Here is a 20,626-nt window from a genome sequence, read left to right as displayed (position 1 = left end):
ATGTCTACAAAGAGATATTTTATACACTTGTTATATGGAATACAAATTCCTCACCACAAATTAAAGCTGACATCCAGATCAATAAATCCCACACCTTCCCTATCCTTTAGCAATATTAGCACCATGCTCTTCCAAATCCTGATCTTTGTAGCTTTCTATGTCTTCACAAAACACTTTCTCTCAAAGCTTCAAAACCTCCCACCAAGCCCCTTCCCTACTCTCCCAATAATTGGCCATCTCTACCTTCTCAAAACCAAGAAACCTCTCCACCAAACTCTCTCCAACCTATCAAACAAATACGGCCCCATAGTTTTTCTCAACTTCGGCTCTCGACCAATCCTCCTTATCTCTTCTCCTTCTTTAGCCGAAGAATGCCTCACAAAACGCGACGTTGTTTTCGCCAACCGGCCACGCATGCTCGCAGGAAAGCACCTTGGTTACAACTACACCAGCCTCATTTGGGCTCCATATGGTGAACACTGGCGGAACCTTTGCAAAATCGCTTCCCTTGAAATACTCTCATCCCATCGTGTCCAAACTCTTTCACACATACGCAGCCATGAAGTTCACTCACTCATTCGCCGCCTCCTAAGCCAAAAAGACCAGCCTGTGGACATGAAAGCGTTGTTCTTTGAACTAACACTCAACGTGATGATGAGGATGATGGCTGGGAAGCGTGAAGTGGAGGAAGGGAGGAAGATTAGGGAGATTGTGACTGAGACTTTCTTGTTAGGGGGTGTGACGATTATGGAAGATTATTTGCCATTTTTGAGGTGGGTTGGTAATAGAGGGAAAGAAAAGAGGTTGATATTGGTGCAGGAAAAGAGAGATAGTTTTATGCAGAGTTTGATAGAGGAGCATAGAAGAATGGGATCAAGTGAGGGAGAGGAGAAAACGTTGATTGAAGTTCTGTTGGCTAAGCAAGAATCGGAACCTGAGTACTTCAAGGATGAGATTATCAGAGGCATCATGCTGAAAGGAACTCGTGAAAGGAACACTCTCTCTCCCTCGTAGGAGCACCTCTCTCTCTCACTCTGTAAGAGCCTTTCACTCCTCTCCCGTTTGGAAGAGATCTCAGCTCCCCTTGGTGGGGTTTTCCGCCCCATAAACACACTTCTTTCCCAATGGAGCAAGCAGTGATTGAAGAACTACAAAACCTCTACCTCACCAAAGAGGAAGAAGAGGAAATACAAATAACAGTACAAAGCCGGGATGATCTTTTAGAAGAGTGTTCATTAAGTTTGTTTGGTAGGCTTCTTTCAGAGAGGCAGCAAAATGTAAGAGCTCTGAAAAGCACTCTAAGAGCTGCATGGAAAATGGGGTCAGAGCTGAGAATAGTTGAGGTAGGAAGCAACATTTTACAATTCAAATTTAGCTCCAGTTATCAAAGAGATTGGGTAGAAAATAGTGGGCCATGGAACTTTGAGAATAATCTGCTTCTCTTGTGTAGATGGAGAAAAGGCCTCACTGTAAAAAATATAGTCTTCACTCACTCCCCTTTTTGGGTCCAGCTGTGGGGATTGCCTTTTGAGCTTATGTCAGAGGAGGTTGGGCAAGATATTGGAAGAAGTTTGGGACGCCTTATTGAAGTAGATAAACGGGCATGCCAACTGGACCAGGCAAAGTTCATGCGCATCAGAGTAGATGTTCCAATAGATAAGCCTCTCCGTAGAGGCGGAAATGTTGTAAGCAAAGATGGTGAGAAGTTCTGGATTCATTTCAAGTACGAAAGACTTCCAACATTTTGCTTCCTTTGTGGAATGCTCGGTCATGACGATAAGCATTGCCAGACTTCTACAAACCAGCAGGGCACTCCAAAGCAATATGGAGAATGGTTAAGAGCAAATGGAAACTTCAAAGGAGGAAATCCAAGTTTCAAGGGAGGGAATGCAAGGCAAAGAACTTTCTCAAACTTGTTTGATAAAAAACAAACTTGATCATTTAATTTAGTCTTGTGATGAGCTTAGTTTTGTTATGAGCTTAAGCTAGATTTGTGTTGAAATAAATTAGATGCATAAGTCATTAATTGTTATTACTCAACTCATTTTACAACCCTGCTCAGACTGAATATCCAGAAGGAATCTTGCCCACAAAGATTGTCATCGATTATAGGTGAAGCATCTAAGCTGAACACATACTTTTGAGGGAAATTGTTGCCCCAGCTACTTCATTATACGACATGCCGTGATAACTCAAGGAAAATTGTTAGATATACCCTGGCCATTGCCTATTGTTCTTTATTTATTTTATTTTATTTTTTTTTTTTTGGGATGAATCGGTAAAATAGTAAAACCCCAGAACTGTGTATGAGAACGGAATTCTGTTTACTCACTTTAAAGTGAGTAGAAACAAAAACAGGCATTACAAGCCTATGTCACAGCTCAAGAAAACAGAGTTATACATATAAACAGAGAAACCAAAGTAAAAACAGATCGCTGCATCACCAATGCAACTAAACAGAGCACACCCTCCAGAAACGACAATAAGAACCAATGTAATATGTTTATTATGATGTGATTCGTAACTTCAGAAATCAATGCTACATATTTCCGAAGTTGAAGTTGCCAAAGAAGAGATTATTGTTGATCTTTTTAATGTTGGCCGTCTTTTAGATGGGGCGTAAGGAGAGTCTAAAAAAAATACAAAGCCACCAAAACACCAACAAACTAGGATGGATATTAGCTAAATCCGGCAGAAGTAAGCAGAAAATATATATTGCCCTTAATAGCCAAATGTAGTAGACATGTTGAAGGTGTAAAGAAATTAATCTCCTTTGAATCATATAGCTTTGATAAGTCCCTTGAATCATATAGTTGAAAGTGGGTGAAAGGAAGAAATATGACAGGACCTCGAGTCAAGTAATGAAATAACCTATTCCAAAGCACATTACATCTGACTAAAGAATTTTAAGCAATGACATACCGAATTTCTCAAGGCTTATCAAACAAAACTTCATTAAGAAACAATATGATTTATCATGTGATGGGTATAGCCGTACAAAATACCCCCGAGGTAAATTCTACACACTAACCTCTAACTGCTGCAGAACAGTTTAAGCAGATATATAAGATGGAAAAATGCCTCAGTGATGATAAAACAATAACTTTGTTCATGAGCAACAATTTCTCTGTATTTGAACCAGAAACAGTTCCAACAAGCAAGGAAAATTTCTTATTAACTCATTGTTTTAATGGGACATTCCCTTAGGATCCATATCTCATTAAAGAAATTCATATCTTGAATTTAGTAGAAATTTCGACACATCATCTACAGAGGACCTGGAAAGGTTCCGTTCTCCCTTTGCTCATTCCATCTGTCAACCTGGCATACATGAAGAACACAACAGCTTGCTTCAAAGAGCAATTTTAACACAACCTACTCACCCAAGAAACAAAGACGTTACAGCAAATTCCATCTAAATTACAGTCCGTAAAATGCTATGATCAAGCAGCCAATAATAGTTTAGCATATCTACTTAAGCTGTGATGATACTCTTTGTATTGTGTAATTAAATACCAGTTTCTTTCAGCAGCAGTAACCTTTCCACTATTTTAAGTTGCCAGAAAGTAACGCCTAATTGTACAAGCTAAATATCTAATTTGTGATAATGCCCTAGTTTGTATTGTGTAACTAGATAATAGTTTGTAAACCAAATTGCAAATTGCACCCTCTAAGTTTGGAGTTATTTTGATGTCGTTCCCTTACGGTTAAACATTTCTATGTTTGTCCTATATAATGTTTTGAATCTCATCCTTTCTTCATGCCCATTGATGTTGTGACCTTTTTTTTTCACTATAACTACACCTTTTTGAGCACATCACAAAGAAATGCCATGATCAATTATCCTTCCTTCATGCCCATTGCATCTATTTTATATTTTCCTTTTCATTTGCTCCTTTTTTTTCTTTCCCCTTTTTATTCGCCACTAGCCCTCACTCCAGCTGCCTCCACCAATCCCTTCCCCATCCAAACAGAGTACAGACAATCCAACCCCACCATCGCATCACCATCTGACCAGCTTTTTCTAAGAGCATTTTCCAACATCCAAACAAAGTACAGGCAATCCAACCCTACCATCAAACCCCCATCTCACGAGCCATCGGCACCACCAACAGAACACAACATTACTAAATAATAGAATCAAATCCCGATCAGCCAATACAAAACAAAACACAGCAAGCAGGCCCAACCACCATAAACACACATCAAACTAAATGAGACCCAAACCCAATTCACAAAAAGCTAGCACCATGCCTCCATCAACCATCAAGAGCATACCTAAACAACTCTAAGAAACACACACTGAACACAAACCCGCCAATCACCGCTCGAACCGTTGTTACGAACCACCAAGCAGACTCACCTGGAGCCCCAAAGACCTACTCCCTCAAACCCACATCAAGTCCTACCACCTTGGCTGAAGTCCACATGACAACACCAATGTGCCACCCTTCAACACTTGAGATGAATCCACTGTGTTGCATTGCTCCGGTTCTGATCACTCAGGACCAAGCCAACTCAGTAGCAGCGATATTGCCAGGTCAATTCCAATTAGTGATCAATATATCAGCAAAAGCCATGAACTGCCCAAAATTGAGCCTCTTGCCGCAGGTTTCTTCAGTCAAAATACCAAATTGGACAGAGTACCAACCACGGTGAACCACAATGGTGAAGATACAATCATGGAAGTGAGAGATATGCAGCGACAATGGCATTGTGGCTAGGATTCATTTGTTTGCCCAAACATTTTTCTCCCCTTCTTATATTAGAATTCTAGGCAACCAACCAGAATTTTTTTTATTCTAAAGAGTTTTGGAATTTTTTTGGTGGAGGCATTCAAGTTTGCCCATCCAAATATGATGAAAGAGAAAAAGAATATGGGAGGTAAAAAAAAAAAAAGTGAAAAGAAGAAATAAAAAGGGAAAAAATTGGATTAATTACGTGGATTAATTAAAAATAAATAAATATTGATGTAGCTAGTTTTGAATAAAAATACTATGTTGTGTTGTTCTTAGTTGGCATTTAATAGCCACATCATTAACGAGAATGTACAGAATGGCCAAATTAAAACAGGCTTAAATTTAAGGATTAAAATTCAAAATTTAAACTTTAAGGGCTAAAATAAAAATTACCCCAAACTTTAAAAGTGTAAGTCATTTGAGCAGAACAGTAACATTTTACAACTTTTTAAGTCAGTCAGTCAAGTATAAGATGTATATACTATCATCATTCTTAAATATTTATTTTGATAGTTGGGGGTATGAGAATTTGAATCCTAGATAGAAATTTCAGGAAGTGCCAACCAATTGAATTATAATGCTCTTGATATCATTCATGAATTGTGAGTTGTTCATACAGTACTAGGTGACAACTAAATGAAGTAGAGACTCCAGACTTCGATCCAATGCACCAGCTTGTGTAAAGACTTCACGTAAGAGGTATTTAGTTCTTACTAATATAGGTGATACTATTTCGGCAAACACCCGAACCAAAAAAAGACAGGTGCCGGGGTTCAGTACCCCTTTTCTTATTACTTCCAGCTTTGCACTAAAACTTTCTAACTGGTAGCAAACTGCAATTAAGCATCGTCAGCACAAACTGGGTGCATGAGGGTCTCAATTTGATTGGATTTAAGTTACCAAACACAGAAAGGCAATGGAAAAAATGCCAACAGGAGTTTTGTAAAATCGGAACGGTTAAAACAAACCTTAAGATGATTTTTTTTTTTTTTTTTTTTTGAGAAACAAACCTTAAGATGATTGATAAGGAAAGACAAGCATACTATCATGTATATGCAAAAGCATAAAAGAGACATACCCATTCACCCGGGCAAAGTGCACGATAATATTCTGAAAACTTATCACACTCTAGGGCACCTTCCCCCTTTGCAGCCATGCACCTTTAAAAGATCAAAAGAATCAAGATAATCACATGATAAGTGTTTTTTTTTTTTTTTTTTAATGGAAACATGATAAGGTGCTTTCATTTCATGAATGTACGAGATAATATTTGGTATAATGCCAATATTGGAGATTTTTTAACAATTATTTCACGTGCGATGGGTCCTACATTTGTGAGGTCTACGAAGAGATGTTTTATATACTTGTTACATGGAATGCAAATTCCTCACTACAAATTAAAGCTGACATCCATATCAATTAATCCCATACCTTTCCTATCCTTTAGCAATATTAGCACCATGCTCTTCCAAATCCTGATCTTTGTAGCTTTCTATGTCTTCACAAAACACTTTCTCTCAAAGCTTCAAAACCTCCCACCAAGCCCCTTCCCTACTCTCCCAATAATTGGCCATCTCTACCTTCTCAAAACCAAGAAACCTCTCCACCAAACTCTCTCCAACCTATCAAACAAATACGGCCCCATAGTTTTCCTCAACTTCGGCTCTCGACCAGTCCTCCTTATCTCTTCTCCTTCTTTAGCCGAAGAATGCCTCAGAAAACGCGACATTGTTTTCGCCAACCGGCCACGCCTGCTCGCAGGAAAGCACCTTGGTTACAACTACACCAGCCTCTCTTGGGCTCCATATGGCGACCACTGGCGAAACCTTCGCAAAATCGCTTCACTTGAAATACTCTCATCCCATCGTGTCCAAACTCTTTCACACATACGCAGCCATGAAGTTCACTCACTCATTCGCCGCCTCCTAAGCCAAAAAGACCAGCCTGTGGACATGAAAGCGCTGTTCTTTGAACTAACACTCAACGTGATGATGAGGATGATAGCTGGGAAGCGTGAAGTGGAGGAAGGGAGGAAGATTAGGGAGATTGTGACTGAGACTTTCTTGTTAGGGGGTGTGACGATTATGGAAGATTATTTGCCATTTTTGAGGTGGGTTGGGAATAGAGGGAAAGAAAAGAGGTTGATATTGGTGCAGGAAAAGAGAGATGGTTTTATGCAGAGTTTGATAGAGGAGCATAGAAGAATGGGATCAAGTGAGGGAGAGAAGAAAACGTTGATTGAAGTTATGTTGGCTAAGCAAGAATCGGAACCTGAGTACTTCAAGGATGAGATTATCAGAGGCATCATGCTGGTAAGATCTAACTTCTGCACCAAAGTTTGTTTGTTTGTTTGTTTCTTTTTTCCTAAAGAAAAGTAAAAGATAGGACCTCTGTGAATACATTCAACGACCAAACTGTAATGTATTAATGAAAGGTCGACCTTTCTCACTTTTTTGCATTGAAATTTCATTAATACATTAGGAGAAATGTCAAAAGACACTGCCAATTTCTCAGGACAGAGTTGAGTCACACTTATCTTTTGTGGCAGGAGTTTTGCTATAATTTAGGAGTGGTTGAGTATTATTACTTCAATATAGTGGAGGCAAAACTAGTATGTATTATTGAAAGGAATGACCCCTTCATTGTGGTAAAGTGCGTGATAGTAAAAGATCTAATTTTTAGCATACATATACAATTTTTACTGCAATCATGTTGAAATGGATGACTATGATGAGTGGATAATTACTTAAATATTGACACATCATCTTTTTCTATCACTATAATTGATCATTTTAGTAAGTTGTGACAAAAATTGTTTCCTAAACTTTTTCATTTTACTTATTAAAGGCTTTCAAATTATATCGTGAACGAAATTAATACTATGTTAACAAGTTAACAACATAATAGTAAATACATTTCTTATTTACTTTATGTTGTGTGTTTTAAAAGTTGACATTAGTTTGTGTGAGAACATAATAAAGCTTATTTTGGTAATAAACAATTGTTTGAGAGCTTTGCATTACATATGTAGACATCACATTAGTTTGATAAAGATATTTATAATAGAAACATGATAGCAAAGTAATTAAGGATAAAATTTAGCTACAAAATTTGTTGTAGTCTAAGGCAAGAATTTTACTCAATAAAATAAACATTACTACATATTTTGAAAATCTAACTATTGAATTGCATGTTCTTTATACTTTTAATATATATATCAAGTTTTGTGTCAATTAGATATTATTTACTATATAATCTATAAGTTTATATTTTATTCATAATTTTAAACTATAAAAACTAACAATTTATTAATGATATAGCTATCGATCTTTAATTTTTTAGAAATTTTGTGTGTATGGAGGATAAAAGAAGAAGATGTAATCCAATGGAAGATTTGTGAAAATTCACTTATGATAAAATGATATTGAGTAAAGTTGTAGCCTAAAGTTATAATCAATTTTCTAACTAAATTTTGTTTATTAATTAAAATGAGTCAAGATTTCTGCTAGATAGATAATTTATTTATGTCTCCAATTAATTGGTGCTTTTAGGACATTTCATAGAAAATATAAAAAGTTTTTAAAACAATTAATTACTTTTTTCTTTTTCTGTAAAAAATTTCTAAAAATATTTTCTAAACCAATACCCTTAGGGCATCGTTAACTTTTCCCTTTATTTATATCCTTAATATGAGATTGAGTTCTACCTTGAGTTGAAGATTTGTCTCATTGATATAAGGTATTTTTTATATTTATAATAGAGTTGGTTTGGGAATTGGATTATGTATTGATATCCTTGATTGTTTGTAAAACACTAAAACTTATATAGTAAAATTTATAATAGATAGTATCGTTTCATATATATAAAATAGTGATGCTAGGGACATTTTATAATTTACTATATAAATCTTACAAATTGAATGTTGTCTCGTTACTCCAATTTCTTGTTATTATAATATTTCTGTCATTTTTTTACATGAATTTATTTTGACTAGTTAGTATAATATGCTATTGTTAACTTCCTCCCACTATATTTTTATTATTTAATTTTAAAGATAATTATCTTCACTTACCTCTCCACCACCCCCTCCCCCCCCCCCCCCCAAAATTTCTCCATATTTTCTCTCCTGTTTTTTTTTTTTTTTAATTAAAGACTAAAGAGTTCACTATTTTCTGCATTATTATTTAATAGGAACTTTTTTGACAAATCAAAATTTTTGGCTGAATGAAAATTCAAAATCTAAGACCATATAAGTCCTCATATAGATAAACATAAAGGACCATGATTTTGCTTGATTTGTGTACAGGTTTTACTATTTGCTGGAACCGACACTTCAACTGGGACCATGGAGTGGGCAATGTCGCTCTTGCTGAACCACCCAAAAGTCCTAAAGAAGGTGCAAGCCGAGATTGACAATGTTGTAGGACATGATAGGCTAATTGATGAAGCAGATTTGGCCAAGTTACCTTATCTCCATTGCATTGTAAATGAGACAATGCGTATGTACCCAGCAGGACCATTACTTGTACCACATGAGTCATCAGAGGACTGCATGGTGGGTGGTTTCAAAGTCCCAGGTGGCACTATCCTATTGGTTAACATGTGGGCCATACATAATGACCCTAAAATTTGGGATGAGCCAAGGAGTTTCAAGCCAGAGAGATTTGAAGGGTTTGAAGGGGTTAGAGATGGGTTCAAGTTTGTGCCTTTTGGGTCAGGGAGGAGAGGGTGTCCCGGTGAAGGGTTAGCCGTGTGTGTTGTTGGCTTGGCTTTGGGTTCGTTGTTACAGTGCTTTGAGTGGGATAGGATTGGTGAAGAAATGGTGGACATGAGTGAAGGGAGTGGGCTCACCTTGCCCAAGGCTCAGTCATTGTTCGCTAATTGTCACCCACGTCCAACTATGGCTAATCTTCTTTCTCATATCTGAACCAATTTAGCATGTCCTTTGAAGGAAATTATTGCACTAAAAGTACTTAATATGCCGTGATAATCAAGGAATCCATCAATAAGTTAGATTAGACAACTGGTTGTCCTTGTTAGACATACTTGTCGATTGCCTATATTTGTTATTTTCGTGATTTCAAAATTTTATGCCATGCATGTTCTCGAGCTCTCCTTTAAAAAATGTGTCCGAATTTGGTAAGAATAAAATGTAAAATTCATATTTTATACCATTTAATAAAAAATTATCATGTCAGTATTTTACTTAAAGTTTAATACGTCTTATTACACCTAATAACATCTCAATAAATTTCCAATTTGATTGGATTTATATATTTGTATTAGAATTGATTGGAAGTGGTTGTGCTTATTTTTAAATATATGATAAGATGATGTAACATACTGAGATTGAAAGGGTAAAACATAAGTTTTACACCACATCTTTATATTATTTAACCTCTTAGAAAATGTTTCCAAGATGTCCTTAAAAGAAAATATCAATTTTAAAATTTTATGTTACACATGTTTCCAAGATGTATAAGATTTTTTGGAGTTTCTTCTAAAACTAATACTCTTTTTTTTCAAAATTTTGGAACCCTCTTTCACTTAAGAGCCTTAAACAATCATCTCATTCACCTAATGAAAGGGCTAACCCTGTATAATGGAGATATATAACATTTATTTCACTTGAAGTGGGTCATACATTTGTGGGGGTCTCCAAAGAGATGTTTTATATGCTTGTTACATGGAATACAAATTCCTCAACTTTTTCTTTTCTTCACTCCTCCGCCACAAATTAAAGCTAACATCCATATCCCCTATAAAAATAAAAATAAAAAGCTGACATCCATATCAATCAAATCCCATACCTTTCCTATCCTTTAGCAATATTAGCACCATGCTATTCCAAATCCTGCTCTTTTTAGCTTTCTATGTCTTCACAAAGCACTTTCTCTCAAAGCTTCAAAACCTCCCACCAAGCCCCTTCCCTACTCTCCCAATAATTGGCCATCTCTGCCTTCTCAAAACCAAAAAACCTCTCCACCAAACTCTCTCCAACCTATCAAACAAATACGGCCCCATAGTTTTTCTCAACTTCGGCTCTCGACCAGTCCTCCTTATCTCTTCTCCTTCTTTAGCCGAAGAATGCCTCACAAAACACGACGTTGTTTTCGCCAACCGGCCACGCATGCTCGCACGAAAGCACCTTGGTTACAACTATACCAGCCTCTCTTGGGCTCCATATGGCGACCACTGGCGAAACCTTCGCAAAATCGCTTCCCTTGAAATACTCTCATCCCATCGTGTCCAAACTCTTTCACACATACGCAGCCATGAAGTTCACTCACTCATTCGCCGCCTCCTAAGCCAAAAAGACCAGCCTGTGGACGTGAAAGCGTTGTTCTTTGAACTAACTCTCAACGTGATGATGAGGATGATAGCTGGGAAGCGTGAAGTGGAGGAAGGGAGGAAGATTAGGGAGATTGTGACTGAGACTTTCTTGTTAGGGGGTGTGACGATTATGGAAGATTATTTGCCATTTTTGTGGTGGGTTGGGAATAGAGGGAAAGAAAAGAGGTTGATATTGGTGCAGGAAAAGAGAGATGGTTTTATGCAGAGTTTGATAGAGGAGCATAGAAGAATGGGATCAAGTGAGGGAGAGGAGTAAACGTTGATTGAAATTATGTTGTCTAAGCAAGAATCGGAACCTGAATACTTCAAGGATGAGATTATCAGAGGCATCATGCTGGTAAGATCTAACTTCTGCACCAAAGTTTGTTTGTTTCTTTCTTTTTTACTAAAGAAAAGTAAAAGTAAAAGATAGGACCTCTGTGAATACATTCAACGACCAAATTTCTCACTTTTTTGCATTTAAATTTCATTAATACATTAGGAGTAGTGTTAAAAGACACTGCCAATTTCTCAGGACAAAGTTGAGTCAAACTTATCTTTTGTAGCAGGAGTTTTGCTATGATTTAGGAGTGGTTGAATATTATTACTCCCTCGTCCGAATTTGTTGGTTGAAAAGTCAAATTTTTAAAGGAACTATAACTTGCTCGTCCGAATTTGTTGGTTGAAAAGTCAAATTTTTAAAGGAACTATAACTTGCTTTTGTGTGCTTTATAAAAATTTATAAGCTTATAAAATTACTTTTAAATAAATTTATTAACTTTTTTTTAAGAATTATTCTTAATGAGACAATTAAAAAGGTATTTTAATTAGATTGGTTTTTTAAATATTTGTTAGTTTTCTTTTTAAATAGTTTTGAAAATAAAGTAAAGGTATAATAGAAAAATTAGTAAATTAATGACTTTTACTTTTAGAAACGGGACAATATTCTGGAACATTCCAAAATAAAATAAAGAACAAACAAACTGGTAAAAAAGAGTAATTCAATAGTGGAGGCAAGAGTAGTATGTATAATTGAAAGAAATGACCTCTTCATTGTGGAAAAGTGCGTGATAGTAAAAGATCTCATTTTTATCATACATATACAATTTTTACTACAATCATGTTGAAATGATTGACTATGACAAGTGGATAATTACTTAAACATGAACCCATCTTCTTTTTTTCATTACTACAATTGATCACTTGAACAAATTGTGACAAATTCTTCCCTAAACTTTTTCATTTTACGTATAAAAGGCTTTCAAATTATACAATGAATGAAATTTATACCATGTTAACAAGTTAACAACATAATAGTAAATACATTTCTTATTTACTTTATGTTGTGTGTTTTAAAAGTTGACATTAGTTTGTGTGAGAACATAATAAAGCTTATCTTGGTAACAAACAATTGTTTGAGAGCTTTGCTTTACATATGTAAATATCACATTAGTTTGTAAAAGATATTTATAATAGAAAGATGATAGCAAAGTAATTAAAGACAAAATTTAACTATAAAATTTGTTGTCGCTTAAGGCAAGAACCTTACTCAATAAAATAAACATTACTACATATTTTGAAAATCTAACTGTTGAATTGCATGTTTTTTACGCTCTTAATATACATGTCAAGTTTTGTGTCAATCAGATATTATTTACTATATGATCTATAAGCTTATTGTAGGGTCACGTTTTTTCAGGCCAAGTCCAAAATGCATGGAACCTCAAACCAATGAGCCCAATTCAATGAATTTTGTAGAGAGTAGGCCAAAGAGCTGGGCTTTGGTGTGTGAATGACGACCATCAAGGTATTCCCCATGGGCAGAGTTTAATAGAGAAAACTTGGTCCTCGGCAAGATCCGATGAGCTTTTTCTGGTGTGTTGGGCGTTCCTCCTCCTCTCTGTTTCTCTTTACTCCCCTTTTTATAGTTGTTTTCCTCCTCCCGAATAGGATCCCTAGGGTAGGTACTTGTCCCATCTGTCCCTACCTCCAGTTGTTGGGAGTTGTTGTAAGGACAGAGAAGTATGGCTGTGTCAGACACAAGGCACTGAATGCAATAAAGGCAGTCTTCCCTTAAACGCTTTCGTTCTATCTGTTGTCTCTCTCTACTTTCGTACTTTCCCTGCCTTGTGGAACGGTCTGGAGTCTCGCTACCGGTGATCTTTTACCTCTTTTACCCTCGGCTATATCCATCCGAGGAGGATTCTCCCATGGTCGAGGAGGGGTTTTTCCATGGGCTAGGCCCCTGGCCCAATATAGATATTGAAATGGGCCTATTAGTCTTTTACCCCCCACAATAGCCCCTCAAAATCCTACTGTTCGGCTCCTCGGACGAACAAAAGGGTTTTGGTGACATCGGGCTTCTGTCACTATTTCCCAAATCTTGCCTTCCATTAATGCCAGAGTCTCTTCATTTGCTCGAGGCGCTTTCCTGGCTATGAGACATTCTTTTAATCTATCCCAGCCACATCCCTGTCGTTTCGGTACACGAGGCGCGCTTTAATTAGGGCTCTTTCACGAGGTGACATAAATCCAACGGTTGAAGACTACTTTGGAATTCGAGCGAGATTAATCTCGTTTGTAATTCCTTCCTAGGGTTTCGGAGCGAATTGATTGCCTCCAGATTCGTCCCCTATATAAGACGTGCAGTGGGAGATAGTCCATCTTTATTTGCATAGCCTTGAGTTTTCAGGTTTCTAGCTCCTCAAATGTTCCTAAACTCCCTGCTATGAGAGTGACTAAGACTTTGGGAGTGAAATGATCGTGGTTAGGATGAGGGTGAAGGAACAAAACAGAAACCCTCTTCAGAAGTCTTGGGTATCTCCGAGATTCAGAATGGCCTAGTTAGGACAAGGGAGACAAAGGCTCAAGGCCTTTATTCTCCTTGATAAGGCAAGAAAGAAGCTTCTTCTTCCTTCAGCCAAAATCCGATACTTGCTCGTTTGCTACTAGAACGATACTTGCTCGGTTACTGCCAGAGCAGGTATGGGGATTGGGCATCCCCGCTTCTTCCTCTCTTCCATCATTGGTGCCATTCAGGTGCCTCTGCTTCTTCTTCTCTTCCATCACTGGTGCCACCCAATTGCCTCTGCTTCTTCTTCTCTTCCATCACTGGTGCTATCCAGACTTGCCTAGTCGTTGTTAGAGCAAAATTGAAGGGTCTATCGCCCCCGTGTATTTTTATTTTTTTTTTAGTTAGCTTATGATAACTGGCTTGTCTAAGCCCTTTTATGTATATTGTACTATCTCTTTATCCAATAAAAGGTGATTTTATTGCATTTTACGTATCTTTTCTCTTCTGCAATAATTATCTTGTGAATGGATGTGCTGGTGACTTTTCTTTCGAACCATAGTTAGAACCGATGCCTTCGTTGGTGGAGTTATTACTTTGAATTTATCAAAGTCGATGAGCACAACAATGCCTACTTTAAATAAGTTAACTATATAAGACTAACCGGGATAGCAGCCGCACATTCTGTATTGCGAACGGGGTGACCGCCTAAGGATGTATAATCCGAAATAAACCGTCCGAGGGGGCCACTAGGTATTAGGGTTCTTTTCCGCGTTTCCGATGATATTCGTGGCTTTAACTTGTTTTAGATGTATGGTCTGAGGACCGAGGTATGACTGTACCTGGTCTAAACACGGAAAGGCACCATTGTATGTTAGTTTCCATAAGGCCGGAGGTCCGAGAACCATGCAATACCTTCATCCTGCCTAAGACTTAGGACCACCTTAAAGTTGCTAGTTTCTCATAGGTTTGAGTCTAAGGACCATGCAAGACCCTGGTTCTGTCTAGCACTTAGGCTTTTAATGTGTCTGATTTCCCCATAGGCTTGAGTCCGAGGACCATGTAAGGCCTTGGTTCTGTCTAGCATTTAGGCTTTGTTTTCAGAGTGCCTGGTTTCCTTATAGGCTTGAGTCCGAGGATCATGCAAGGCCTTGGTTCTGTCTAGCACTTAGGCTTTGTTTTCAGAGTGTCTAGTTTCCCCATAGGCTTGAGTCCGAGGACTATGCAAGGCCTTGGTTCTATCTAGCACTTAGGCTTTTAGTGTGTCTAGTTTCCCCATAGGCTTGAGTCCGAGGACCATGCAAGGTCTTGGTTTTGTCTAGCACTTAGACTTTGTTTTCAGAGTGTCTAGTTTCCCCATAGGCTTGAGTCCGAGGACCATGCAAAGCCTTGGTTCTGTCTAGCACTTAGGCTTTTAGTGTGTCTAGTTTCCCCATAGGTTTGAATCCGAGGACCATGCAAGGCCTTGGTTCTGTCTAGCACTTAGGCTTTGTTTTCAGAGTGTCTAGTTTCCCCATAGGCTTGAGTCCGAGGACCATGCAAGGCCTTGGTTCTGTCCAGCACTTAGGCTTTTAGTGTGTCTAGTTTCCCCATAGGCTTGAGTCCGAGGACCATGCAAGGTCTTGGTTCTGTCTAGCACTTAGGCTTTTGGTGTGTCTAGTTTCCCCATAGGCTTGAGTCCGAGGACCATGCAAGGCCTTGGTTCTGTCTAACACTTAGGCTTTTAGTGTGTCTAGTTTCCCCATAGGCTTGAGTCCAAAGACCATGCAAGGCCTTAGTTCTGTCTAGCACTTAGGCTTTGTTTTCAGAGTGTCTAGTTTCCTCATAGGCTTGAGTCCGAGGACCATGCAAGGCCTTGGTTCTGTCTAGCACTTAGGTTTAGGCTATCAATTTCTCTCTCCATAGGGGATTCAACGGACTGGACTACTAGGCCCGCGAGAGTTAGCCCCTTGTCAGGCATCCGGGGCAAATGTCTGGCGTAAGAAGCCCCTAGGACCACGTTTCACTTAACAACCCTTCCAACGTAATCAACGCTTCAAAGTATGGGCCTGAGTGGAGGCTGAGTGACGACAACGACGATGCGTTTTGGGAAATAAGGGGGAGGCTTTCGCGCAGCTTGTACCACCGTCACAACAGTCTTTCTGATGGACTCCTGGTGGTAGGAGCTTGACCCCACCACGATTGGTCGTTGCACTTGCTAACGCTCAAGCTCTTCCCACAGACGGCGCCAATTGTAGGGTCACGTTTTTTCAAGCCAAGTCTAAAATGCATGGAACCTCAAACCAGTGAGCCCAATTCAATGAATTTTGTAGAGAGTGGGCCAAAAAGATGAGCTTTGGTGTGTGAATGACGACCATCAAGGTATTCCCCATGGGCCGAGTTTAACAGAGAAAACTTGGTCCTCGACAAGATCCGAGGAGCTTTTTCTGGTGCTTTTAGTGTGTTGGGCGTTCCTCCCCCTCTCTGTTTCTCTTTACTCCCCTTTTTATAGTCGTTTTCCTCCTCCCGAATAGGGTCCTTAGGGTAGGTACTTGTCCCATCTGCCCCTACCTCCAGTTGTTGGGAGTGGTTGTAAGGACAGAGAAGTATGGTTGTGTCAGGCACAAGGCACTGAATGCAATAAAGGCAGTCTTCCCTTAGACGCTTCCGTTTTATCTGTTGTCTCTCTCTACTTTCGTGCTTTCCCTGCCTTGTGGAACGGTCTGGAGTCTCGCTACCAGTGGTCTGTTACCTCTTTTACCCTCGGCTATATCCATCCGAGGAAGATTCTCCCATGGCCGAGGAGGGGTTTTTCCATGGGCTGGGCCCCTGGTCCAGTATAGATATTGAAATGGGCCTATTAGTCTTTTACCAGACTTATATTTTATACATAATTTTAAACTAAAAAAACTTACAATTTAAATAATTTATTGATGATATAACTATTCATTTTTAATTTTTTAGAAATTTTGTGAGCATGAAGAATAAAAGAAGAAGATGTAATCCAATGGAGAATTTATGAATTTTCACATCTAATAAAAAAAATATTGTGTAAAGTTGTAGCCTAAAACTACAATCAATTTTGTAACTTAATTTTGTCCCGTAATTAAAATACATCGAGATTTCTGCTAGATAGATAATTTATTTGTCTCCCGTTAACTAGTGCCTTTAGGACATTTCATAGAAAATATAAAAATTTGTTAAAACAATTAATTACATTTTTATTTTCCTATAAAAATTTTCAAAAAATATTTTCTAAACCAATACCCTAAGAGCATCCGTTAACTTTTCTCTTTACTTATATCTTTAATATGAGATTGAGTTCTACCCTGCATTGAAGATTTGACTTGATGATTAAGATATTGTTTATATTTATAATAGAGCTGGTTTGGGAATCAGATTATGTATTGATATCCTTGATTGTTTGTAAAAAACTAAAACTTATGTAGTAAAATTTATAAAAGGTAGTATCATTTTATATATATAAAATAGTAATGCTAGGGACATTTTATAATTTATTATATAAATCTTACAAATTGAATGTTGTCTCATTACTCCAATTTCTTGTTATTATAATATTTCTTTGTCATTTTTTTAAATAAATTTATTTTGACTAGTTATTATAATATATTATTGTTAACTTCCTCCCCACTATATTTTTATTATTTAATTTTAAAGATAATTATCTTCCCTTACCCCCCCCCCCCCCTCCAAAAAAAATTCTCCATATTTCCTTTTTTTATTAATTCTTTTAATTAAAGACTAAAGAGTTCGCAATTTTCTCCATAATTATTTAATAGGAACTTTTTTGACAACTCAAAAGTTTTGGCTGAACGAAAATTCAAAATCTGAGACCATATAAGTCCTCATATAGATAAACATAGAGGACTATGATTTTGCTTGATTTGTGTACAGGTTTTACTATCTGCTGGAACCAACATTTCAGCAGGGACCATGGAATGGGCAATGTCGCTATTGCTGAACCACCCAAAAGTCCTAAAGAAGGTCCAAGCTGAGATTGACAATGTTGTAGGACATGATAGGCTAATTGATGAGGCAGATTTGGCCAAGTTACCTTATCTCCATTGCATTGTAAATGAGACAATGCGTATGTACCCAGCAGGACCATTACTTGTACCACACGAGTCATCCGAGGATTGCATGGTGGGTGGTTTCAAAGTCCCAGGTGGCACTATCCTACTAGTTAACATGTGGGCCATACAAAATGACCCTAAAATTTGGGATGAGCCAAGGAGTTTCAAGCCAGAGAGATTTGAAGGGTTTGAAGGGGTTAGAGATGGGTTCAAGTTTGTGCCTTTTGGGTTAGGGAGGAGAGGGTTTCCTGATGAAGGGTTAGTCGTGCGTGTTGTAGGCTTGGCTTTGGGTTCGTTGTTACAGTGCTTTGGGTGGGATAGGATTGGTGAAGAAATGGTGGACATGAGTGAAGGGAGTGGGCTCACCTTGCCCAAGGCTCAGTCATTGTTCGCTAATTGTCGCCGACGTCTAGCTATGGCTAATCTTCTTTCTCATATCTGAACCAATTTAGCATATGCTTTGAAGGAAATTATTGCACTAAAAGTACTTAATATGCCGTAATAATCAAGGAATCCATCAATAAGTTAGATTAGACAAGTGCTTGTCCTTTGTTAGACATACTTGTCCATTGCCTATATTTGTTATTTTCGTGATTTCAAAATTTTATGCCATGCATGTTCCCGAGCTCTCCTTTAAAAAATGTGTCCGAATTTGGTAAGAATAAAATGTAAAATTCATATTTTATACCATCTAATAAGAAATTGTCACTTAGTATTTTACTTAAAGTTTAATACGTCTTACCACATCTAATAATATCTTAATAAATTCCCAATTTGATTGGATTTATATGTGTATTAAAATTGATTAGAAATGGTTGCTGTAGGGACTCAATTTGTAACAACCCCAAATTGGTGTATTGGGTTTGAACGTAAAGGCCCAAACAATAAATTTGTAGAGAGTGGGCTAAAAGGCTAGACCTTGGTTATCGGATAGTAGTTAGTCATGGTGTTCATGATGATTGCACAGAGGTGAACTGAACTTGTCCAAGAAGACTTTCTCTCCGGCACGGCCTGAATGGCTCCAGTCATTGGACCTCGTCCGAGGAGTTTAATATTCTTATTACCCCTTTTGTGCTAGGTTTTCCCTCCCTCTAGAGACGATACATCGTTTTCCTTTTATACTATCTTTTCCCTTCCCTTGAACGTCCACGTGTAGGTTCAGCTTTATAGTGTGGATACTTGTCTTATCAGTTCAGACCCAAAGTGGTTGGGGATGGTTGTAAAAACTGAAGAGCATGGCTCTGTCAGGCGCAAAGTATTTAATTGCAGTAATGGCAGCCCTTCCCTTGTTCTTTGTCGTCACACTGTTCAGGGGCCTTTTCCCCATTAAGGCGGCCAGGACGTTTGTTGGCGCATTCATTGCGGAAGTGACAGTTTTCCTTGAACTGCTCCTACAATGTACTCGCCCTTTCTTCTGGGAGCGCTCTGGGGGCCGCCTTTGATGGCGTGCCGTTCCTTCCTTCTAAGTTTTGGGACGCCGAGGACAGGATCATCCTCGGCTATATCTCTAAGCCATTTGGACTTTCGTTGCATGTACTCGGCAACACCTCTCCTTGGTGTGGGCCTTGAGCCCTAATGGAAAGTGGGCCGGGATCACAAATTCTCTGGCCTCACAATTGCGCTTATTTTTAAATATATGATAAGATGATATGACATGTTAAGATTAAAAGGGTACCACATCTTTAAATAATTTAATCTCTTAGAAAATGTTTTCAAGATGTCCTTAAAAAAATATATATCAATTTCAAAATTTTATGCTACGCATGTTTCAAGATTTCTTTTAACTATATACTATTACATATAAAATTAACTTTTAAAACAATTTATAAAATATATGAATTGCTCTAACTTAGAAGCAAGGTTGGTCATGCAGCCACATGGTGAGCACAGAGCAAATTATTCTTTCGCCTTTGACTAAAAAAAGAAGAAGCAAGGTTGGTAAATTTTATTTTTATAAGTTGTTTAAAAAATCAGAATATCTAGTTACCTATAATGATATGATTACGACTATAATTTAATTATTATAAAATATTTGTGAAGGAATAAATTTTTTAATCATTATTAATTATTATAAAATATTTGTGAAGGGATAAAGATTTTTAATTGTAGTATTTACTATGCGCCTGAAAAGATTAATCAACTTACTCATGTAGAGGGTCAAACTTGTTTGATAAAAAAACAAACTTGATCATTTAATTTAGTCTTGTGATGAGCTTAGTTTTGTTACGAGCTTAAGCTAGACTTGTGTTGAAATAAATTAGATGCATCAACCATTAATTGTTATTATTCAACTCATTTTACAACCCTACTCAGACTGAATATCCAGAAGGAATCTTGCCCACAAGATTGAGATCGATTATAGGTGAAGCATCTAAGCCAAACACATACTTTTGAGGGAAATTGTTGCCCCAGCTACTTCATTACATAACATGCCGTGATAACTCAAGGATTTGTTAGATATAGCCTGGCCATTGCCTATGGTTCATTATTTTTTTTTTAATTTTTGGGATGAAACAGTAAAATGGTAAAACCCCAGAACCGTGTATGAGAATGGAATTCTGTTTACTCACTTTAAATTGAGTAGAAACAAAAACAGGCATTACAAGCCTAGGTCACAGCTCAAGAAAACAGAGTTATACATATTAACAGTGAAACCAAAGTAAAAACAGATCACAGCATCACCAATGCAA

The 20,626-nt window shown here is 37.7% G+C and overlaps 3 protein-coding genes across 3 annotated transcripts; all 3 read left to right on the top strand.

Annotated features, from left to right (window-relative positions):
• Positions 1-27: 27 nt before the first annotated feature.
• Positions 28-11,726, top strand: LOC126709585 (cytochrome P450 81E8-like). Its single transcript, XM_050409882.1, has 2 exons — positions 28-489; positions 10,945-11,726. The coding sequence occupies exons 1-2, from the start codon at positions 124-126 to the stop codon at positions 11,347-11,349; spliced, it is 771 nt and encodes a 256-aa protein (XP_050265839.1). The 5' UTR covers positions 28-123; the 3' UTR covers positions 11,350-11,726.
• LOC126709575 (cytochrome P450 81Q32-like) lies at positions 6,200-9,762 on the top strand. The gene is made up of 2 exons (XM_050409872.1): positions 6,200-7,051; positions 9,046-9,762. The coding sequence occupies exons 1-2, from the start codon at positions 6,200-6,202 to the stop codon at positions 9,664-9,666; spliced, it is 1,473 nt and encodes a 490-aa protein (XP_050265829.1). The 3' UTR covers positions 9,667-9,762.
• On the top strand, positions 11,365-18,378 carry LOC126716182 ((+)-piperitol/(+)-sesamin synthase CYP81Q1-like). The gene is made up of 2 exons (XM_050417213.1): positions 11,365-11,430; positions 17,758-18,378. Exons 1-2 carry the CDS (start codon positions 11,365-11,367, stop codon positions 18,376-18,378), a joined length of 687 nt encoding a protein of 228 aa, XP_050273170.1.
• The last annotated feature ends 2,248 nt before the right edge of the window (positions 18,379-20,626 follow it).

This window comes from Quercus robur, chromosome 2, assembly GCF_932294415.1.
Source record: "Quercus robur chromosome 2, dhQueRobu3.1, whole genome shotgun sequence".
NCBI lineage: Eukaryota > Viridiplantae > Streptophyta > Magnoliopsida > Fagales > Fagaceae > Quercus > Quercus robur.
The sequence above is the reverse complement of the archived record's forward strand: the minus strand, read 5'-3'. Positions and strand labels throughout refer to the sequence as shown.